The following is a 24,981-nucleotide window of genomic DNA, read 5'->3' on the forward strand; positions in this document are numbered from 1 at the left end:
TGAATTGGCAAACGGAAGGGAAAAAAAAAGTTTCAATGCAGTTTTAAAATTAATACTGTTAAAGCTGTAATTATTAGAAGACTTGTTTAAAAGGAAAAAAATACTAACTACAGATAAAAAAAAGTATAAGAAAGATTGACTCTTAATGTGTGGATGTTGTCAATAGAATTCTTAAGTGTGGCCGTTTGAGGCGGCCATTTTCAGTTTAATGAAGAAACAGAACACAGAGTGACTAAATGAACTTCTGCCTGAAACCTATCTATTTGTTTATTTTTCTTCAACGATTGATAGATATTGAGGTAGATAACAGATAAGAAACTGCTGACACTGAAAAAAGGCTGAGGATAAAATAATTTTTAACAACTTTTCCCTGATTGATACAGAGAGGCAGTGAAGTCAGCTGAAAAAAAAAAAAAAAAAAAACTGACTAAAAAGAGGAAAGTTTCAAAGCGGTACTAAAACTAGTACTGTAAAAATTATAACTGTGCAAAAACTGAAACAAGACAGATTATTGTGAATTCTGAACAAAAGAGATTATATAGTCTCCTGAAATTACAAAGAAAGAAAAAAATAAATACCAAGAATTTTTGTCAGTGCTGAAACGGTGTCTCATTAAGAGAGAGAGTGAAAGTCAGGAGAGATCTAAGGGAAGGAAATGTTGTTGGACTGAATGTTCCCCTCCTTCATTGAAACAGTAAAGTGAGAAAAATAAAAGAAAAAAAAGGAAAGAATTTTCAAACTGACATAAGTAAAGGAAAAAAGAAGGAAAAAGAAAAAAATTAAAAATAAACATCTAGCTAATATTAAAGAGATAAATAAACTAAAAAAGGAATACTCAAGATTGTGACAGATAACTGAGAAAAAGAAAAGGGCTTAAAAAGAAAATTTCTACTTCAAAAGATAAAACTAAATCTTGGAAGAAAAGAGATTAAAAACCTAAGAATATCAAATCTAAATCTAAGAGACTAAATATAAGAAATAAGAATAACCAAGAAAAAGAAAACAACAACATGACAAGTACCAGACAAAACAAAAATGAGGCTGGTACATCTGCAAAAAGACAGAAACAAGACCAAATAACACCAAGCAAGATACCACTTCCTATCGAAGAATCAGACATATTAAGCAAAGCTGAAGTTATGGAAGAACTAAAACAAATCAAACAAATGCTCAAGGAAACTATAACTAATATGTCGGAAATGAAAGAAGAAATTTTAAATATTCATAGACAAATGGAAGTTAACAACAAAAGAACAACTGAACTAGAATCAAAAATGGAAACTATAGAATGTGAATCAAAAAGATGTAAAAACGACAGCCTGGAATTAAATAAATTAAAAGATCAACTGGAGGACTACGAGAATAGAGGAAGAAGGAAAAACATCAAACTTTTTGGAATACAAGAAAATTTAGAGGGAAAAAATACTATCCTTTTCCTTGAAAATTTAATTCCAAAAATACTACAATTAGACTTGAAACAACCAATTGAAATTGAAAGGGCGCATAGAATCCCAATTAAAAATTTAGAAAATAAAAACAGACCAAGACCAATAATTTTCAAAATGCTGAGATACCAACAAGCACTAGAGATACTAAATGCTGCAAAAAAAGACAAAAACCTAAATTATAAAGGATCAAGATTATGGTTTTTACCAGACTTTGCCAAAAACACAGCTAACAAAAGAAAAAGACTACTAGACATGAGACCTCTACTAAAAGAAAAAGGATTTAAATATGGTCTATACTACCCGGCTAAAATGAGAGTATCATCTGGAGACAAATCCTTATATTTTGAGGACCCTGAAAAACTAAAAGAATTTCTCTCTAAACCAGAACCTATGATATTTTAACATAGAATATTAAGATGGTTTTGAAGACTCTATGAAAAATTAGAAAATATGACATATCGAAATATCTGAAGAAAAGGAGGAAAACAATACAAAGAAAAGACAATAATAATTATAAGAAAAAAAAAAGAAGAACAAAATATAGGAAAATTATTAAATAATACACTACATATATGTTTAAAATAATTATATGTTGAAATCATAATACTAAGGAAATACAAATTAACATATTGTTAAATGGATAATGATACATTAATGAAATGTTATGGAAAATGATTAAAGATATAAAAGATCAATATAGATAGATAGAAGGGAAATTTGTTTAAATATTGAATATTGATTGCCTGGAATGGGGAGAATGTTTGGATTACAGTTCCAATGTGTATCCTTAAGCAGCCAATGTATTGGGTGGGAAAGGGAGGGACAAGGAAAATATTTACTAGAATAATTAAGGGAGATACATTAGGGTTAAATATGTGTGTCGTGAAGAAAATTTTTTGGATATTAAATATGAAAGAGGAGAGGAAGAATAAGATAATGAAAAGTATTAAAATGTATAATGTCTTTTAAAATATATTCTATTAATGTCAATGGCCTGAATCATGTAATTAAAAGGAAGAAAATATTAACATTTCTAAAAAAGCAAAATGCAGATATTTACTGTCTGCAAGAGACCCATCTTAATATGAAGGAATCACAGAAATTATCAGGTGGATGGATAAAGGAATGTTTTTTTGCTCCAGCAGTGGGTAAAAAAGCAGGGGTTGCAATTCTTATAAATAAAAAATGTACGGCCAATATAAAGGTAAAAAGTTCAGATCCACATGGAAGATGGATACATATCGATATAGGTATGGGAAATGATACCCTGACGTTATTTAACATATATGCCCCTAATTCGAATCAATCAGAATTTTTCAAAAAGCTACAAAATATGTTATTACCACTGGCTGCCTCTAATTTAGTGGTGGCTGGAGATTTTAATGCTGTAATGGATCCATTATTGGATAAAAAACCAGGTAAAAATATTAAATCTTTAGGTCTAGATAATTTAGTTCGATCATGCGATTTGAAGGATATATGGCGTATTCTTCATTTTAATGATCAGGAATATTCATTTTGTTCACAGGTTCATAAATCATTTTCAAGAATCAATTATATTTTTGTTTCAACAAATAAAGTGCAACAGGTGATTAAGGCCTCCATTGATCCTATTATCATTACGGATCATGCGGGAATATGGATAGAATTACAATCAGATCAATTAGAAAATAATAGACCTCTTTGGAGATTTGATAATGCATTGCTAGTGGATGACAAATTTTTGGAAAATTTTAAAACACAAATTAATGAATTTTTTCAAACAAATTTAGTGGAAGATACATCTATAGAGAATGTATGGGATGCATTTAAAGCAACTATGAGGGGTAATATTATATCATATTCAGCATTTATTAGGAAACAAATTAAAAAACAATATAAAGAATTAGAAAAAGAAATAAAAATATTAGAAGCTAAATTGATAAGTAAATGGGAATATGAAGTTTTGCAAGCTCTTTTGAAAGTAAAAGGTAAATATAATGAATTAACTTCAAAAATGATAAGAAAAGATTTGTTTTCCAAGCAAACAGTGTATTATGGAAATTCTAATAAGGCGGGAAAATTATTGGCAAATTATCTTAAGGCTAAAAAAAGGAGAACTAATATTAATGGAATAAAAGATGATAATGGAATAATAACAAATCAAACAAATAGAATATTAAAACAATTTTTAAATTTTTATAAAGATCTATATTCTTCTGAACCTTATTTGGAGAAACAAAAAGATGGAAAAAAATTTTTAGATTTAATTAATGGACCTAAAATTCCTGATCATATAAAACGAAGTTTAGAAGAACCTATATCATTAAAAGAATTAGAATCAGCATTGAGATCTCTTAGAGTTGGATCCGCTCCAGGTGGTGATGGTTACACAGTAGAATTTTATAAAACATTTCAAAATATCCTCTCCCCACATTTATTAAAATTATATCAGACACAACTTATAAAAGGTAATATAAAAGGTACTATGGCTGAATCAATAATAATTGTTTTGCCTAAGCCAAATAAAGATCCTACTTTGGTTTCAAACTACAGGCCTATATCTTTGATAAATGTTGATAATAAACTTTTGGCAAAAATTTTGGCTTTGAGATTAGCCAAAGCTCTCCCACATATTATAGATATGCATCAAACGGGTTTCGTTGCTAAAAGACATTCCTCCAATAACTCTAGACTATTATTTCACATGCTAAACTTGTCAAAAAAAATGGATGAACCGGCTTTTACAGTTTCATTAGATGCTGAGAAAGCATTTGATAGGGTAGAATGGAATTTTATGTATCAGGCTTTAGAATGGTTTGGTATAGGTTCTGGATTTATACAAATGGTAAAAACATTGTATAGCTTCCCGATAGCAAGATTAAATATTAATAATATGATATCTGATGGTTTTCAATTGCAGAGGGGAGTTAGACAAGGTTGTCCTTTATCTCCTTTGTTATTTGATGTTGTATTAGAACCCTTATTGTTAGCAATACAGCAAACGAGGGAGATACAAGGTATTCCATATTCAGATATGGAATATAAAATTTCGGCTTATGCTGATGATATTTTGCTTTATTTGAGAAATCCAGAGTCTACCTTATCTTCTTTATTGGAAATAATTGATAAGTTTGGCAAATTTTCAGGTTATAAAATTAATTGGAATAAATCTGAAATTATACCTTTGAATGTTCACTGTGTAAAAGGATTATTTGATACTTTTCCATTCATATGGAAAGAAGAAGGATTTAAATATCTAGGCATTCAAGTTAAAAAAACAATTGAAGATACTGTAAAAGAAAATGAAAAATATGTATTAAAAAAAGTTACGGAGTTATGTGAGCAATGGAACCCATTACATATTTCTTGGTGGGGAAGAGTTCAAACTATTAAAATGATGATGTTGCCTGTAGTTTGCTACCAAATGAGTATGATACCTATTTATTTTCAGGGGTCCTTTTATAAAAAGCTTAATAGAATTTTAACAAAATTTCTTTGGCTTGGTAAAACACCTAGAATAGCTTTAGTAACCTTACAAAAATCAATTAAGGAGGGAGGGGTAAATTTTCCAAATTTTTATAGGTACCATCAAGCCTATATTCTACGTCAGGGTATGTATTGGATCCTCCCAGAACTTATAGATAATGCACCAGATTGGTTATATTTGGAATGGCGCCTTATGTTTCCCCTAAATTTAGTTCATCTACCAAGTATTAATATACCTAAAAGATACAAAGAAAATAAAATAATAATGGATACTTGGAAAACATTGAGATTTATTGATAAATTAACACCCATCCCAATATACAAATCAACTAATCAATCCATATGGATAAACTCCAAGATCAAAATTGGCGGAGCTCAAATCCTTTGGAAGAACTGGATTAATGCAGGCATTAGAACACTAGATGATATTATATCAGAAGGTAAACTGCTGGATTTTTCACAATTGCAACATAGATTTGGTCTCAATAAAACACAAAGTTTTAAATGGTTGCAATTGAAGCAGGCCATTCAGGTTGGGTTCCCTGAATGGAAATCATTAAACAATCAATATAGTTTAAAATTCTTATGCTTTAAAGCAGACTTCCTAGGACATCAAGCCGCATTGTGGTATAAATTAATATCTGGATATTTAAATAAAAAACCAAAAAATGGTCTAAGAGACATTTGGAGCATTGAGATTGGACATCAAATTAATGCATCTCAATGGCCACTAATTTGGTCTTGGAGAATGGGATGTACAGTGTCAGCATCTATGAGACAAACATGGTTCTTTTTATTACATAGAGCTTTTTGGACCCCTACCCGTTTGCAAAAATTAGACAGTTCTAAGTCTAATAGATGCTGGCATTGTAATCTAGAACCAGGGACATTAGATCATTTATTATATCATTGTCCTTATATAAAAATTTTTTGGAATTCAATTTGGCCACAAATTAATAAATTAATGGAAAATCATATTGCAATATCATATGATACAATTTTATTTGGAACAATGATGAGAAAAAAAAGTCAAATTTCACCAGAAAATAATAAGCTTTTATTAATTATGACAGGGGTTGCCATTCAACATATAACTAACAATTGGAAAAATTACAACAACCTAAATTACACATTTTGGTGGAATACAATATGTCATATTTTTAAAATGGAAAGAACAATAGCAGTACAAAAAGGGACATATATTAAATTTATAAAAATATGGGGGCCATTGACAAAATACTGTAATGAATAAATAATATGATGTTTTCTTCTTCTTTTCTTCTTTTAAGGATCTTTTTTTTTTATGACACACATAAAGGGGGGGTAAGAAAAATTAATTTATACATAGTATGTTATAATATATTATACAAAATGTAACGTATGAAAAAAAGGTAATAAAAGGGTGGGGGGAGGGAAATGGGATAAAAATTGTTTAGATTATATTGTATTAGATATAAAAAAGTTATTGAATATTTATCAATTGTATTCTAATATGTTGTATACTTTTTATAAAAATTTGAAAATTAAAATATTATAATAAAGTAATGAAAGGGAGGGGGGAGGGTGAGGGGGGAAAATCAAATTCAGATATATAATGTATTAGATATAAAAGTGATAATATGTATTTATAAATTGTAATTAATTATTATGTACACTTTATGAAAAATTAGAAAATAAAAAAATAATTGGAAAAAAAAAAAAGAAACATTTAGAACATATGGACTAACCTGACAGTGAGGGTAATTGGGAAGGTTGGGAGAAAGTTACATAATCTTAGAAGAAATGAGATAGAGGGAAGGGATAAAACATGGGGGGCGGGGGTGCCTGGTGTGAGAGATATGCTGAGAGAATGATAATTAGATTGAAGAAGAAATCAGCAAGTGGACAAAAAAAAAAAAAAAAAGATTAAGATTTGGCATAGGCATCTTTAAATAGGTAAGTTTTAAGGAGAGTCTTAAATTTTGGTAATTGGATTTCGTCTCGAAGAAATTGGGGGAGAGAGTTCCACAATGTGGGTGCAGTTATGGCAAAGTTAGTAGTCCTGGTGTAGAAAGATTCTTTTAGAGAAGGAATGAAAAGGAGTTTTTGATCAGATGATCTTAAAGAACGAGAAGAACTTTGGGGGATTAGAAGTTTATCTAGAAACAGGGGCAGGTGAGATTGTTTGATTTTGAAAGTAAGTAGTATGATTTTATAAAGTATCCGATGAGTGACGGGGAGCCAATGAGCCTCTTTAAAAAGAGGAGTGACATGTTCATATTTGCCAACATTGTAAATGAGTTTAATAGCAGTATTTTGAATAAGTTGCAGCCGCCGAAGTTCTTTTTGGGGGAGTCCATTGAGAAGAGAATTACTATAATCTAAGTGAGAGATGACTAGTGAGTGAATTAGTATGGTAATCGATTCGGAAGTTAAAATAGATCTGAGGGAGCGAATGATACGTAGTTTGAAGAAACAAGTTTTTATAACAGAACTAATGTGATCGTGAAATGTAAGTTCGCTATCTAGGAAAACGCCTAATAATTTTATTTTAGTTTCCATACGTAATGGTGTAGATTTGATGTAAATTGTTCCGGGTATTATTTCAGATTTTTTAATGGGGAGAAGAAGACCGCAAGATTTGTCGACATTGAGTGAGAGTTTATTAGAGAGAAGCCAATCACTTAAGATAACCAGTTTGGCATTTAGATCGGCAATATCTAAAAGATTTGAGGTGTTAATCGGGTATAGCAACTGAATATCGTCAGCGTAGGCGAAAATAGAGAAACCTAGTGATTGTGCGAGAGAAAGAAGAGGGGATAGAAAGATATTGAACAGTAGTGGAGACAAGATGGAGCCCTGAGGGACTCCGAAATTTTGAATTACTGAAGAAGAAATTTGGTTTTTTGCATAAACTTTGAAATTTCGCTGATGAAAATAGGATATGAACCAGTTAAGCGCGTGTCCTGTGATGTTACAATCTGACAGTCTAGATAGTAATAATGAATGGTCGATGGTATCGAATGCCGCGGATAAGTCGAGAGAGATTAGTATGACCGATTTTAGGTGGTCGTGAAAGTAATGTATTGTTGAGATGAGACCTAGTAATGATAGCTCGGTGGAATGTGAAGAGCGAAAGCCTGTCTGATATGGATGAAGGGCATGTGTTTGATCAAAATAATCGGATAGTTGAGTGTGAACAATTTTTTCAGTAACTTTAGAGAGTAGAGACAGATTTGCGATAGGACGATAGTTATTAGGTAAAGAGGGATCAGCGTTATATTGTTTGAGTTTAGGGAAAACTAGTGCAGTTTTCCATGATGTTGGAACTTGACATTCAGAAAAAGATTTGGAAATCATTTCCTTTATGTAAGGTTCGAAAAATGAGAAAAATTTTTTAAGTAAGTGTGGAGGAAAGGTTTCGATTATATTGTTAGGAGAATTTATTGAGTGCAGAATAGTGGATAATTGGGAAGAAGTGGGTACTTTAAATTGAGAGAGAGAACTGAGGGGCAAGAAGGAGAAATCATTGTTAGTGGTCGGAGAAAAAGGGGGAACAGATGGTCCAAGATGAGTTCTAATATCAATCACTTTTTTGTGGAAAAATTGGGAGAGTTCATCTGCCGTTGGGGATGTAGCAGTTGGTGGAGGAAGTTTCTTTTTTGAATATTTAGAAAGAGATTGAGCTATGTTAAATAGGGTAGATGAATTACTGGTTTTTGAGATAAGTTTTGAATAATATTCTTGTTTTGTCTGTTGAATGGTCTTTTTGTAATGGGAAGCTTTTTCTTTATAGAGGAGTAGGTGAGTATTTTTATATGTTTTGCGCCATTTACTTTCGGCTGAGCGAACCTGTCGACGTAGAAGGATCAGTTTATCGTTAAACCATGGTTGATGTTTTTTTGGTGAAGGGTTAATGGTAGATTTATTTTGTATTTTAGAGTTAGGAGCTAGTGAATCTAGGAGAGAGGTCGTGGCGGTCTCCCAATTAACTGTCTGATCTGTTATAGTTAAAGAGGAAAAGTCTTTAAGATTCAGTTCAAAGGAGGATTGGATAGCTGGAAGAGAAATGTTACTTAGATTGCGAGTAAAAGAGGAGTTATTTATTTGTTTGGTAGAGTGTGAATAACTTGTAAAATTTGATTGCCAAATGATTAGAAAATGGTCTGACCAGGGAACTGGAATGGATTCGATATTGTGGAAAAGAGAAGTCATAGTACTTGGGCATAAGATCATGTCCAATGTATTTCCTGCAGAATGAGTGGGCATGTGGATAAGTGGGGATAATGATAGATCGGATATCAAAGTCAGGAGTTCAGAAGTATGGTAATGAGTAGGTGAATTAAAATGGATATTAAAGTCTCCAAGAATTATTGATTCGGGATAGGTGATATTGAATTCAGTTAGAGTAGCAATGAGAGTAGAGAGAGATAATTTAGTAATTGGCGGGGGTAAATAGATAAGAAGAAAATTGAGAGAGGTGGAAAGTTTAATTGAAAATTGAAGAGATTCGGTGGGGAAAACATATCAATCTACAATAAAGTCCTTGGGCCAGATTCTATATAAGACGTCCAGTCTCAGCAGCCATCTAAGTGGCTTTTGAGAATCGCACATGGGCGTCCTATATAGAATCGCCACTTAACCCCGCAATTAGCGTCCATGTCACAGACCCCGTTTAGAGAATCGTGCTGAACCTCAGCACTGAGCTAACACGGCAAGGGCATCTCCCTGCCACGATCAACTGAGCGGCAGAGAACCCCTGACACCCCTCCAAACACACTGTCTGTGGCAGGATGCCCATTCCCTCCGCTATCCTCCAATCCCCGGGAACCACTCCCGTCTCCAGATTTGTTGACCAAGCCTTTAATAGGACCCGCCAGAATCTCTCTGAGCTCCCTCAGTATCCTGAGATGGATCCCGTCTGGTCCCATCATTTTGTCCACCTTCAGTTTTTCAAGTTGCTCACAAACACTCTCCTCCGTGAACGGCACAGAATCTACTCCATTTTCTCGTGTAACTTTGCCAGACAATCTCGGTCCTTCTCCAGGATTTTCTTCTGTAAATACAGAACAGAAGTATTTGTTTAGTACATTTTGGTTTTTCCTCATCACTCTCCACATATCGGTTCCCAGCATCTTTTAGTTTAGCAATTCCATTTTTCATCTTCCTCCTTTCACTAATATATCTGAAAACATTTTTGTCTCCCTTTTTTCATTTTTAGCCATTTGTTCTTCCGCCTGTGCTTTCGCCAGACGTATCTCTCTCTGTAGGTCCTATAATGCAGTGCTTCTCAACCCAGTTCTTAGGGCTTTCAGGCTATACATCAGGAACATGCGTGAGAAAGATTTACATGCATCCCCTTTGTGGTATGCAAATCTCTTTCATGCATATTCATTATGGATATCCTGAAACCCAACTGGCTGGGCATGCCCCAAGGACTGGGTTGAGGAGCTCTGCTATAATGCAGCAGAGTACAGTATTGTGCTTCAAAAAGGGATTGGATGACTTCCTGAAGGAGAAGGGGATTGAAGGTACTATACAGGTACTAATGAATAGGGAATAAAGTATTTAGGTAAGGACTTACAGGTCACGAACCTGGGGGCCGCTGCGGGAGCGGACTGCTGGGCACGATGGACCCCTGATCTGACCCAGCAGAGGCAGTGCTTATGTTCTTATGTAGAATAGGGGTGTCAGAAGTCTAGGACTGGCCTAAAATGTCCCTGGAACTAGGGAAGTGAACAGACAAGACACTTTCTTTTCCAGTTGCTGATTTTGTTAGAAGAGTTACAGATATATATTAACCAATGTGTGTCATCAGCCTGAGGTCTAAAAGTGCTTTTATGTACAAGGGTTGGAGGTTTTGTGCCTTTTTTGTAGAATCCTGTCTCTTCTACTTTACAGAAGTTACAGGAAATCAAATTCTTGGATAAAATATGTGTTTTTTAAAACTATGCAAATGAAGTAGTGTGCAGGGTTTTTATACTTTTAATAAATATGTTGAGCCCTACATCTGACCCTCACAGTCCATAAACTCAATATATTGCCTGCCTTCCTTCCTGCAGCCTCTCAGTCTTTTCCCCCTCCCCCAATTCCCAGTTATCCTATTTATAGATTTGTGGAAACAGCAATTGTTTTATTTTTGGGGGGGGTTCTTTTTACAGATCCAGCATTCGTGGGTTCAGCATACATCCAAGAGAGTTTGCCAACTGGCAATGCTGTGGGCGACGACGATAAAATATATTTCTTCTTCAGTGAGACAGGAAAGGAATTTGACTTTTTTGAGAACACAATTGTATCTAGGATTGCCCGAGTCTGCAAGGTGAGCCCAAAGCACAAACATGAGCCTTGTTTATTTACGGTTTAGGAATATCAATGATTCTGTTTGTAATGGAAACCCTCTGGGCACTTGGAAACAGGCCACACAAAGCAAATTGTACAACATCTTGAGACCACTGGAAGCTGTGGCATAGCGATGGAGGTTGTCCCCAGACATTGCCATGCCGTGCCTCCCTCACTCTTCCAAACCACTTGAGTGCCCCTCCCACCTCCCCACATAACCTTTTGAAAGGTTTGCCAAAATCTTCCACTCATGCCGACCTTCACTGTCTTCTGACATCACGTCCTGCTCATGCGACCAGGAAGTGATGTCAGAAGGAAGTAGAGGCCAGTGTGAGCTGCAAGTGGAAGATGCTGCATTCACCGGCAAATATTTAAAGAGGTAGGTGTGGGGTGAGGAGAGGCGCTGGTGCCCCAGCAAAGACAGCACCCGGGGCAGTTCACCCTCCCCCCATTCCCTCTTACTATGCCACTAACTGGAAGCATGGAGCAGCCAGAAAAAGATATGTTGTGTTGTTTGGCCCATTATTCTTTTTCTGAGATAACTTGTGTGTCTTGGAGTTCTAGAGTGTATAAAATGAATGTTATATACCAGAAACAGTACCATCCAGTGGCAGCCTGCTCTACATGAATGCTGGTTTTGCTTTCTTATGACAGCTAAGTGTACTCTGTTTTCTCTACGTTTTTGTAAAGTCTTTGATAGATATAAACCACTCTGATTCTGAGCTAAAGGTAGTATTTTTCATTGGGAAAAAGAGTAGGTCATTCCAGTATAATAGGAAGAACAGTTGGAGGAAAGCAGAGACGAGAAAGACATCACAACAGAGGAGAGAAGAAAAAGTAACTAGAAGGCAAAGACAGAATGGTACTTAAGGGGAAACCAGAGAAAGACATGGGTGGAACATAAAAGGAAGGAGTGGGATGAAAGAGGTTGAAGGAATGATGGGAAAGAGAGAAAGTCTGGAGAAGAGGATATCCTTCTTTCTACCAGCTAGACTTGCTAAAGACAGTGAGGGAGGTTGGCACCTGGGGGGATTACAGATTCCTTCCTTTCTTCCAAAAGTGGTTTCCGCATTACCTCGTCCTGTGCCACACAGCTACTATCCCACTCTTCCCTGCTGCTTTAGCGCCTCCTGCGTACCTCTTGAAATGTTCACTGGCGCGATTCTGCGTCTTTCACTTATTGCTTGCTCCGGCCTCGGCACTCTTCTGGTCCAGAAGGGAGCTGAAGCTGTTGCAATGCTTTGGAGGCAGTGGTCACAGCCACTATATGAGGGAATCCCAGTTGTTGTGCAACAGTATCTATGAATGTAGGGCTCCAGAAGGAACCCTGAAGCATTATATCAGGCCAAAGATTGTCACAGTATTTGCAAATGATGCCTTTGGAGCTAGAATCCCAAAGGACTATATGTCTTCTTGTATACCATCTAAATTTTATAAATATATAAAATAATTATTCTCTCCCTTTATCCCCTTTCTTCCTTTTCCCAGGGTGACTTGGGAGGGGAACGTGTCCTACAGAGACGATGGACCACTTTCTTGAAGGCCCAACTCTTATGTTCCAGTCCCGATGATGGCTTCCCTTTCAACGTGCTCCAAGATATGTTTGTGCTGACACCTGGAGGGGAGCACTGGAACAGCACGGTCTTTTATGGAGTCTTCACCTCTCAGTGGTACACAACTGATGATGGCAATGGGATAAGGATACCGTGCAGACAAGACTGGGAGACCAGCATCACAGGGGCCCTAAACCGGACAGAATGCAAGAGTGCATATGACAGCATAGTGGATGACAGCAGTTAGACCAAAATGGTCTTACATTATGTATAGTGGCACAAAATGGGGGGATTCTATAACTACGTTTAGGACCCTATTCTATAGGCATCTACATTCCTTTTTAGAATATTATGTTAATTAGGTTTTCTGTTCTGCCTTTATCTATTCAGTTCAAGTTCAGATTACAAGAGGTTGGGTCACTTACCCAGGAAGTTACAATGGATAGTTTGACACGGGCATTCAGTAGGGTTGATGAGTAAAGTTAGGTCATAGTTACAAATACATAGTTACAAGTTCAAGTAGACCTTCTTTGGCTCATCTTTATGTTGCATTAGACATAAGAACAGTGGTCCATCCTGCCCAGCAGTCCACTCATGCGGCGGCCCCTAGGTCAAGACCAGTGCTCCAAATGAGTCCAGTCTCACCAGTTTAGCATGAACTTGTCCAACTTTGTCTAGACCTGGGCTTTTACAATTACCATTTCAGTTACTTCAGGGTTGGCTCCCTGTCTTGGTATTGAAATGCTTTTCTGAAACTGAGATAGTGTAAGTGGTAGTTGGTTCCAGCATTTTAGGTCATTTGCCTGCTAGACTGTATATTATCACATTCTGGGACACAACCTGGAGTAGGATGGCCGACTCTATTAGGTAGCAGGATCTTAAAGGCAGTGATGCCTAATTTAAACTTGATCCTTATTAGTGTAACGGCTAGTGCAAGTGCTGACACTTATATGCCACATGCAACTTACTATTCTAAGTGTGAGTCCTACATGGCTTCGCCCACATGTGTGCTGTGTAAGATATATTTATACAACAGTGCTTAGGCCAAATTTTGACATTTGTGCCCACATTTTGTATTATTCTGATCATTTAAACAAGTATTCATTATGTAAATGTTAGAGCCCGCATTAGAGAATTGCCCCCAGTATGTCCTAGTGAGCCTTATTACATTGCACTGCGTATGTCTGTAGGATAAATTCTTAGTATGTAGGGTTCACGAATTTTCAAATTCTTTTTTTTGTATTTGAAATAAAAGCATCCAAATCATGTACAATTCACCAAATATCAAGTTACAAAATCAGATAAGTGCAGAATAAAAAGTGTCACACATCCCTACGATAAGACATGCTCAGTTGGTTCTTCAGAGCATTTCTCAAAGTCCTTCTATCTACCTCCTCCTCCGTTTCCCCTCCCCCCACTGAATTACAATACCCACTTTATTAAATATCAACATCACCCATCGTAATATCAAGTCCCAGTCTATAGTAGCTTGAGCATTATGCATTCACAGGCCAATCACTCCACCAGTATTTGAAATTTGGTTTCCAGGCAGAAAGAGACGGAAGTTTTGATACACTTTGGTGCTGCCAACCCCAGACGTTTTGCAGATGTGTTCCAGTCCCGTTGTACAGTCCCAATAAACAAGTTAGAGGAATAACTGCCCATGAAAGCAAAACCATTTTCAAGATTGTTACCCCTACTGCCTGCCAAAATAATTGTACAAGCTGACATGTCCACCAAATGTGTAAAAAGGTTCCCACCTCCCACACACACACATACACATCTTAAGTCAATGGGAACATTTTTTTTAACATGGTAGTTAGTACTCATAATACCACTATGTGAGAACATTGTAGGCATTGTCTTGTACTAAAATACATATCAAAGAATTATGTACTTCCAAAAATATGGTATGCCAGTCATGCAAAGTGAAAACCCTCCCCAAGTCTTTTTTTTATACTTATATAAATATACATAAGCCAGTATATATATAAGGAAAAAGAGAGATTTTACATACAAATTAAAAAGGAACAAAAACAAATAAAACTCAGTGTAATTTCACCAATGTCTCAAATGAAGCCCACAATGTGTGAGAGACAATTCATGGGATCTGATATTTAACAAGGATAAAGAAAAAAAATCATTAGTGTAGTGTAACATCTTCTACATTATTCTTATGGACCTACGTCGCTGTGGAGGCACTGGAAGGTGTAACTCCATTTCCCTTTAAAAAAAACCGTAACTGAGAGGGGTCGAAAAAAAAGTATGAATGTTGATCTAAAAGGATCAAACATTTACAAGGATATCTAAGCAGAAATTTAGCCCCCAAAGGGAGTACGGATTGTCTCATATGTAGGAACCCTCTCCTTCTTGTCTGAGTTAACTTTGAAACATCTGGGAACATGGAGATCTTAGAATCCATAAGGGTTACTTCTTTAAGCCTAAAAAAAAGCCTAAGAAGTGCCTCTTTGTCTTGTTGAAAGACAAATGTTACCAGAAGTGTAGAATATGAAGTAACTTCATCCTCTTAGGTTTCCAATATTCTTGTTAAATTCATTGGACTCGGTAGATCAGATGTAACCTCAGGTTGAGAAGCCTTCTTAGAAACAGGAAGATAATAAATTCTATGTAAGGGTGGAAAACCAGTCTCTGGGTATTTAAACGAGTCCTTAAGAAATTTATTGAATAAATCTTTAGGAGACATTGCTAGAACTTTAGGAAAGTTAAGTATTCTCAAATTCAACATTTTGCTATAATTTTCCAAATTTTCAACTTTCCTTACTAGCAATAGTCTATCTTGCATTAAGGTAGGTTGAGTCTTTTGTAGCCCTTGAACTCATTGGTCCAAGCGGTCTACTTTTTCCCCTTGAGATTTTATTTCCTCCTGAAGAGAGTCAATTTTTTTTACCTGTGCATTTACCAGTGGTAGAGTTCCTGCACACAATTTGTAAAGTGAGTCTAAAGCCGTCTAGATGGACTCCAAAGTGAACTCGGCTGGCCTTACCAACAGGAGAACCGCTGGAATCTGTCCTCCAACTGCTAGAGCCATCGCCGCCTTCTCCATAGAGGATGTCTCTGCCTGAGAGTTTTGGGACACCGATAAGCCCTCCAGCTCAGCTAGGGAAACTGCTTCCTGTCCCTTCTGAGCTGCCCTAGTTTCCCTCTCTCGCGGCTGTTGGGGAGGCACTTGTCCTGCAGGGCTAAGCAAAACTTTGCTCCCGAGCGCCGAGAATTCCCTCTGACTCGGTGCAGCCAGCTCGCCCCGAGAGGAAGACACAAAGAAGCCCACAATTGTCTCCTGCCTTCGCGAGGTGAGTTCAGGTTGCTGGGTCGTGGCAGTCGCTGTTCCCCTTCTTTTAGGCGTTATACCTGTTGTGGGATAACCCTGATAAACAGGAACGAAAAAAAGTTTGGCAGGAGAACTGCACCACGGCCATCTTGTCTCCTCCAAAAAACCCTCCCCAAGTCTTGATCCCATTTAAACATAAAAGTCCTCTAATATAACATGGAGAGAGGCCTAGGCATTTTACCCACCACCAACCAGTCGTTTTCCCAATGGAATTTTCAAAACTTCTCGCAAACTTATATTTATGAACCATCTCAACAGAAGATACCACTTAGGAAATGTAATGTGATTTTCAAATTCTTAGTGCATGGGGTCCTCAGACGTTCACATTCTTACTAAGTAAGGTCCACGGATTTCCAAATTTTTAGTACATAAGGCCCACAGATTTTCTTCAAGCCCCATACAGTAAAGGTGTTAATGTTGTCACTCACAAACTAGATACCATCAAGGTCTCAAAAAATAGCTCAGTTATGCTAAGCTGGAAGAATATTTAGTTCTTTGTGCACAGAAGAATGCATAAATCAAAAGTTCACATTGTCTGAGCTTGAAGAATTGAATGCCATTAGTTTGAGATGACAAATCTGGTATCAGTTTCTTATATGTGGCATTTGAAGCCTCAGCACACCCCTGGACTCTTGGGAGTTGTAGACCACAACATAATGATAGCCTAGAGGACTACAGGAAGACTGCATGGAGGCCTCTGATGCCCTGACATCTTGAAACATGAAAGTCAGGCGTGCAGTGGTGTAGCCAGCTGGGAGACATGCCCAAGGCAGGATATATATATCTATAGGTAACCACATTAAAGACAACTGAGCACACACAGGGGCACTACAGTCATGTGATCCTCACGCTGAATGGGGACTGGCTTTTTTTCTGAAGGGAAAATGCCAGGCTCCTTAAATTGCATACTCTAGCGTTAGAGTACAGGATGTTTGTTGATGGAAAAGCTTCAAACCTGGTTTCTGATGTTTGTTTGTTCTGGTTCTGCAGGAGTAAAGGGGGCCCAGGCAGCTCTGCCGTATGTGAATTCACCATGAATGATGTACAGAGAGCATTCAGTGGTCTCTACAAGGAGGTGAATCGGGAAACACAGCAGTGGTATACATACACTAACCCAGCGCTAGAGCCACGACCTGGAGCAGTGAGTATCAGCCTTGTTGTACTATAATTTGTACTATTTTTAGTGAGCTTGGCTAGTCTATTCTATTCCTTAGACTTTTATACCACCTCTACCCTCGCACTGAGGTTCCAAAGTGGTTTACAAAAAGAATAATAACAACACAGAGAAGAAAGTACAATAATAAAACTAATATTGAGTAATAGTAAAGTATCATTAACTCAAAGAATTACTAGAGAGTCTTAAGACCGCTACAGAACAGGTTGTAGGAATCTAAACATCAAATCTCAACCGGAATAGCATTCCATATTGCCACTTTCCTAAAAGAAAAAGTTATTCAAGAATCCTTTTTAGGCAAGCAGCTGTAAACGAAGGAAACATCAAAGTCAGGTGATGGCATTGTCTCCGGTGAGAAGTATTAAAAAAAAATCATGTCCCTCTAGCATTGCCTTAACTAATGTTCCCTCTAAGCTGCGTGGCTTTTAGTAGGAGGCCCCGCAGCCGGTAAGGTCGGGATCAACACCTGCTGCTGCATTCATGAAGCAGTGGCACACTGAAACAGACTAGCAGCGAGACTTTCCCATATGTACCCACCCTCGCAGACATTACTTTTTCTGTTGGGGCAGAGCCGGCAGGCACAGATATGTATGGGAAGGTCCCGCAACTGGTTTGTTTCAATTTGCCGCTGCAGCTTCAGGAAAGCAGCAGCAGTGGGAATGCTAGGAAGCAGATGCTGGTGGATGTGGGGTGGGTGGGAGAGAGGAGGTAGATACTGGTGCTAATGGGGTGGGGCAGATGCTGGTGCAAGATGTTGTGGGGGAGAGAGAGGCAGTAGACATTGGTGGAAGTGGGGTGGGAGGAGGGGGGGCAGAAGCTGGTGGAAATGGTTTGGGGTGGGGGTGATTTTGTACAGAAATGGGAAGACATATTCTAGATAGAACAGGGGAGACAGAGGGCAGATGTTGGGATGGGGTACAGAGAAGAGGGAGATGATGGAATGGGGGAAGTGAAAGGGGAAATGCTGGATGAAAAGTGAGGGGTAAAAAGGGGACAGACATTATATGGAAGGGGTGCGATACAAAGAGGAGGGAAATATTGATGGAAGGGGAGAGAGGGGAGATGCTGAATGGAAACAGGAGGGGGAAGTAAGCAGTATAGAAAGAGAAAGACAGAAGCTTGGAAGGAAGAGGAGAGAGACAAGAGGGAGATGATAGAAGGAGAAATTGAAAGGGGAGAGAGAGGACAGCCTCTATAGAAGGGGGAAGAGACAGGAAGGAGGTAATGATGGAAGGGGAGATAATATGTGGAGATGTTGAATGGAAAGGGGGAGAGAGGAGGTAGATGCTGTATAGCAGGGGCAGATGTTGGATGGAAGAGGGAGCGAAATGAGTAGATATTTGGGGGGAGGGGGGAGACAGAAAGGAAGGATATAATGATGGAAAAGGAAAGAAAGGGAAAATATAGGAAGCAAACAGAAAGAGGGCAGAGTTAGTGAAATTTCAGACTGGGAATAAGGATAAGTAAAATAAGAAAGCCAGGGTGAGGGAAAGAGATGGAAAGGTGCCAGTAGACCGTAAAAAAAGAGGGATCTTGACTAGATAGTAAGAATGAGTTAAATCTTGACATAGAGGTAGAAAAATAAATTGAAGAAAGCCAAAAGGAAAAGGAGGAGAGAAAAATCCTGTCAAGAGTTAAGACGGAGGAAAGCAGAAAACAAAGATAGAAAAGAGAATTTTATTTTTAATTCAGGATAAAGTAGCATGGTACTCTTGTTTATAAAGGGGAATAAATATAAATAGAAACCAAATTAAGATATCATATTTTCATTGGACTAATTTTACTACATTTTTGACCAACTGTCAAGAGATCAAAATCTCCTTTCTCAGGTCAGGACAGCTTTTTGTCTTGACCCAGGGAAGGAGGTGTTGGCCTCTGAGAGCTAACTGAGAAATGTTTTAAGTCTTTTTAATAAAATATCATCTTATTTTCCATTTTTTCATTTATATTTGTAATTCTTCATTTGTAATGTACAGTATGTATAATATCATTAGGGTAATGTAATGGACCGCTGATGGGAATTTTTGTGAAACAGTGTGTATGCTGTGGTTGTGGGAAGTGAGCTCCGCACTTTTCCTATTTGGTAGTTGAAAGATTTGCTATGAGATGTCTTGTATTTGATATCTTTCAGAGTTGGGAATGATAACATCAGGCTGTTAGAATCTGTGGCGCACCTCCCCCACCCTCCTCACGCCCCACCCTGCCGCACATGCGCTTCCCTTCCCCCCCCCCATACCTCTTTAATTTTCCCAGCACCAGCAGAATTACGAACTTGCTGCCCGCATTATGTCGGCTCTCCCTCTGACATCGTTTTCTGATTTGGGAGCCCTTTTGGGGGGGACCTTACACCATTTGCGAGAAGTCATCTATTGAATATGTGACCCTTACTCTGTTCAATTATATTTTGTGCTTACTCTGAGTTTTCTTGGGTGGGCGGATTGGATGAGAGGGTTGTTACTCCTGCTTTTGTATTAAGAAAAGGTTGCCACTGTTGATCTCTGTGCACTTTGTTTTAATAAATACATTTAAACATAAAATAATATGCTTTGAGCATCCTGTACATTACTACAGGATGCTCAAAGCATATTATTCCCACTTTCATAATTAATGAAAAAACTCCAACTTATACAAAACACTGCAGCAAAACTCGTAAACTACGAATCAACATCTGACCACTTCTCACCACTGCTTATAGAACTACGCTGGTCACTGATAGACTGGTTCTTTAGATCCGAACCAGCAGGAATCAATTGTGTTTCAACTGATGTGATGTATAGAGATGAAAAATACGCAAGCACATTTAAATACCGTTAAAAGAAATGAAGACAGAGTGCTCCCTTGTGGTGGTAACAGTGTAGTTTTGTAGAGATGATAGCTAAGGAGGCCCAATTGACCCGGCTAATCTGTTTGGTACAAATATTTCTTTAATGATTCTGTACCACCTTGGGCACTTGAATATAAGAGATCTCAAATTCTCTTTTGTTGACTTGACAAGTGTTTGATATGTCAGCTAGCCTACTGTTCTCCAATCCTTTGATAAGCTGTCAGTGAAATGATTATTTTGTTGCATTCTTTATAGCACAGTTCAGTCCTTTAAAATAAGAGTAACACTTAGCTTTTTCACATATTTGCAAGGAAGTTTATTTCTCATGGTATTTTATGGTATTTTACTACTTCTTTGTATAACATGTGATATTACTTTAAGACAAAAGCCCTCCAGAAGAGTGATCTGAAGCAAAATTAGCTTAGCGGGGTTTAAAAAAGGTTTGGATAAATTTCTAAAAGGGAAGTCCATAGGCCATTATTAAGATGGCTTGGGGAAATTTAATCTAATCAGGACTTCTTAATCGTACTTTTCCAGTACAGATTTAAGGCGATTTACATGTAAGAGGCCCTTGTAGCAGCATGGGGAAATTTTACAGCATAGGAAAGCAAAAGGTATACTGTTTTGGAGGGAAAAATATAATACATTATGAAAAACCTTTCATATGCTGAAAGATTAGAGAAACTGGGGCTCTTTTCTCTAGAAAAGCGGAGACTTAGAGGAGACATGATAGAGACTTACAAGATCATAAAGGGCATAGAGAAAGTGGAGAGGGACAGATTCTTCAAACTTTCGAAAACTACAAGAACGAGAGGGCATTCGGAAAAGTTAAGAGGGGACAATTTCAGAACCAATGCTAGGAAGTTCTTCTTTACCCAGAGGGTGGTGGACACCTGGAATGCGCTTCCAGAGGGTGTGATAGGACAGAGTACGGTATTGGGGTTCAAGAAGGGATTAGATAATTTCCTGAAGGAAAAGGGGATAGAAGGGTATAGATAGAGGATTACTATACAGGTCCTGGACCTTATGAGCTGCCGTGTGAGCGGACTGCTGGGCATGATGGACCTCTGGTCTGACCCAGCAGAGGCACTGCTTATGTTCTTATTACAAAGGAAGGTTACATTGTTGAAGGCATGAAGCGAGCAAATTCCGGGGGAAGATAACAATGCACCACAAAGGAAGGTTACAATGTTGCAGTAATGAAGTATGCAAATTACAGTGTGGCGGACTGCTGCATTATCAAGGAGGAGAGCAGAGACTTTAAGTTGCAAGGACTTTGTCAAATAGATAGATTTTCAGCCTTTTCCTGAAGATTAGATAGTTTGGCTCAGTTCTTCTGGAGGGTGGGAGGGAGTTCCAGGTTCTGGTGGTGATGTACGTGAAAAGGGTGTTGAAGATGTACTTGATTTCACTCCTTTGGATGAAGGGATGGTCCGCTGGTGGGTTGAGGTGAAGGATGAATACGGTAGGAGGGTGATGTGATCTGGCACATTAGTGTCTCACACCTGGTATACCATGCATGGAAATTTAAACATGATTCAGGCCTGTATAGGTAACCAGCGAAGCAAGTGGTAGTATTCTTAGAATAAACAGCATAAAATTTGTTTTACTACTTGGGATCTAGCCACTGTTGGAAACAGTATGCTGGGCTTGATGGATCTTTGGTCTCTCCCAGGATGGCGTTTTTTGTTTTTTGTTTTTTAAATAAATCTTTATTCATTTTTCATCTTACAACAAATATATATATATAAAACATTTGTCAATAAATACATCATTTGAAATTCTGTCATTTATAAAACTAATAGATAAAAATTTTATCCTATCCCTCCCACCCTTTCAGTCTTACATTCAATCAAATATATCACATCAATAATCTTTGCTAATGAGCTAATCATTTAATAAATTCAAATTCCCCCCTCCCATCCCTTCTACCTTAAATTGTATCTATAATGTAAAATGGTATCTACTCATTGCAATATTTTGTTAATGGTCCCCATATCTCTTTAAATTTATTAAAATTCCCTTTTTGCACAGCTATTGTTCTTTCCATTTTGTAAATATGGCAATTCTTAAGTTCCTAAGTCTAGGACAATCAAACCATTGTGACATCACTGATGAAGTTGGCTCTTAGGCATTGGTGGAATGAGGCATGATGACATCACAATCTCAGCTCTGGAATGTTGCTACTGTTTGAGTTTCTACCAATACTTGGGACCTGGGTGGCCACTGTTGGAAACAGGGTACTGGGTTTGATGGACCTTCAGTCTGTCCCAGGATGGCAATTCTTATGCTGTGGTGGTGCTGCTTTGTTCTACCAGCCACAGCTTCTCTGGTATCGGGGGGGGGGGGGGGGGATCAGACATTAATGTTCTCATCATCTCCATAGAGTAGAACGTCATTGGATATTGGCTCTGACATCATACGTATTGGCTATTACACTGTCTATTGTATCATTCTTGGCTTTCTTTGTCCATCTCACATGTTATATGACGTCTTCTTGCTTTTCACAGTGCATCACCAACAGTGTCAGGCGTATGAAAATTACTTCCTCACTGCAAATGCCAGACCGAGTTCTGAATTTCATCAAGGATCATTTCCTAATGGATAGTGCTGTCCGGAGCAAGCCCCTGCTGCTGCAGACACGAATTCGATACCAACAAATCAGTGTGCAGAAGGTGAAGGGACTTAAGAAAGTCTACAGTGTCCTCTTCTTGGGAACAGGTGGGTAACTGACCAGCACCTGTCCTGCCCTCTCTCCATCCAAAATGCCTTGCAAAAGTCTTCACTTCTGTTGTATTAAAAATGCATTAAAACAGAAAATGATCTATAAAACTTGTGAAAAGTCACTTTCACTATAAAAGATACAAAATGTCGAGTGGTAAAATGTCTGAACAGTACAGGCTTAATAGCGATTTGAAAAGGAAGGAAAAAGCCTCAGACAAGGGCCCTCCCACCTCCACAAAAGTAGTTTCATCTCATTGGCAAAAAAAACCTTCATCAAACTGGAAAAAAGCTCTGTGCTGTTCTGTTTCTTAAAGAAGACATTTCAACTTATCTTCTGTTGATCGCTACACCAACGGTGGCCAGCGTTTCACAAGTCTGCTGCCTCAGGGTATAACACGTCCGATCAATCTTTCAATGAAACGCCAATGAGGTGATGGCTTAACCACCTTTGAAACCACTTTTGTGGAGGTGGGAGGGCCCTTGTCTGAGGCTTTTTCCTTCATTTTGTATCTAGAAAACGTACTGTACATTTTCAACATGGAAGAACAATTATATAAATATTCAAACAGTAATTAAGAATAAGAAGCCAAAATGTCTTGATTGCATAGATCTTCACACTCCTTGACTCAATACTGGGTAGAAACCTTGTTTGCAGTAATAACAGCCATGCGTTCTCTGGGATAAGTGTCTACCAGCTTTGTACCATAGGATTCTGCAGATTGGGCTCCTTCTTGGCAAAACAGCTCAAACTCTTTCAAGTTGGCTTAGGTTGATCCGTAAAATATAGTTTTCAAATCTTCATATCCCTTTGTCATAGAAAACCTAAATTAGCTCCTGTTCCAAAAGTTGCTTTAACGAGGCTCATAATAAGATAAATACAGCCTACCTGTGTCCAATCATAGTAACTGAGCTGATTCAAATACTTATCAAATTGCTTCTGTTGTATGAAGTGCATTTGAAGTGAAGGTCTAAATATGCTGTACACGAAGCTGCTGAAAGCAGGAGTACGCCAAGCTGGAAATGTACCCTGTGTGGTATTCTCATCTTGCTCAGGACATAAATTTGGCACGCCATCTCCCTAGACTCCTGTGTGACTGTACCAGCTGCACACACCTTGCTACAGCCCTGGCTGAAAGAAATCCTGGATAAAGTTGTTGAAAGATACAGGCTTTGGGAAGTTAAAAGAAACGTCCAATGTGTTTGAATATCCCCTAGGGCACTGTCAGGTTGGTAATCTGCCTTGAACAGCTGCTGAGATTTCGGTAAGGAGGAGAGTTTTGCCTCCTATTGCACTTTTGCTAAAAGTTTGTAGGCGATACGTGCATGCACTGCTCTCTAAGGCCAATCGCTGGCCCGGACCTTATCTCTGAGGTCAGAATTGACATCGGAGGAAGGTTTGTGGGGCTGATTACATGCCGCCGGCCCTTTGTGGAGTTGGGCAGCAGGAGTCAGCTGTTTTGCTGTTTTGGCATCAGGTGTGCGCGTTGAGTGCGGATCCAGGAGTGCAGGAGTCTCAGAGTAGCCGTCGAGGTATCTGTCACGGGATTTTCGGGCTCCTGGGACATCGGCAGTGCTCCAGTTCCTGCTGTGTGGCCTTGAGGATTGTGACAGTCCGTTCCTGTGGCAAGTTCAGTGGTGTGTGTGTGTGTGTGTGTGTGTATGTATGTGTGTTAGTGGCACTGGTCGGGCACAGCCTGGGAGGTGAGCCTCTGGTTATTTGGGGTAGTGGGGTGTTGGTAGGTTGGGGTTTGGTGAAGGGGTTTTTTGTGCTCCTTATGGTGCCTGCTAAAAAGTCTGGTTCAAGGGGAGGGAGGGGTCATTCTGCAGCGGTGGCAGTGCCTATTGGTAGACCAGGGAGGAGGAATCAGCGCGGCAGGGAGGAAGGCAGGCATTGTGGAGTTGCGGCAGCAGTGGGCGAGCGGAGGACCAGGGAGGAGGAATCGGCACGGCAGGGAGGAAGGCAGGCTTTGGTGCAGGAGGGAGGAAGGACAAAGGCTGGAAGGCAGTGAGGGGGAGGGGCAAGAACTCAGAACATAGGAAGGAGGGAGGGAATAGAAAGAGACAATTGTTGGGCCTGATGAAGTAAGGAAGGAAAGAAAGAACTATCTAGTGCAACCAGAAAT

At 38.3% G+C, this 24,981-nt stretch overlaps 1 protein-coding gene across 3 annotated transcripts in view; it reads left to right on the top strand.

Moving 5' to 3' along the window:
- Nucleotides 1-24,981, top strand: part of SEMA4B (semaphorin 4B) — a 321,358-nt gene that overhangs the window by 284,127 nt on the left and 12,250 nt on the right. For all 3 annotated transcript variants that reach the window (XM_033919910.1, XM_033919912.1, XM_033919911.1), the window contains exons 9-12: nt 11,057-11,214; nt 12,723-12,904; nt 17,127-17,277; nt 22,645-22,855. In XM_033919910.1, coding sequence (XP_033775801.1) covers nt 11,057-11,214; nt 12,723-12,904; nt 17,127-17,277; nt 22,645-22,855 — 702 coding nt within the window. The remainder of the gene's footprint in view (nt 1-11,056; nt 11,215-12,722; nt 12,905-17,126; nt 17,278-22,644; nt 22,856-24,981) is intronic.

The sequence above is a fragment of the Geotrypetes seraphini genome, chromosome 14, assembly GCF_902459505.1.
Source record: "Geotrypetes seraphini chromosome 14, aGeoSer1.1, whole genome shotgun sequence".
In the NCBI taxonomy this organism is placed as follows: Eukaryota; Metazoa; Chordata; class Amphibia; order Gymnophiona; family Dermophiidae; genus Geotrypetes; species Geotrypetes seraphini.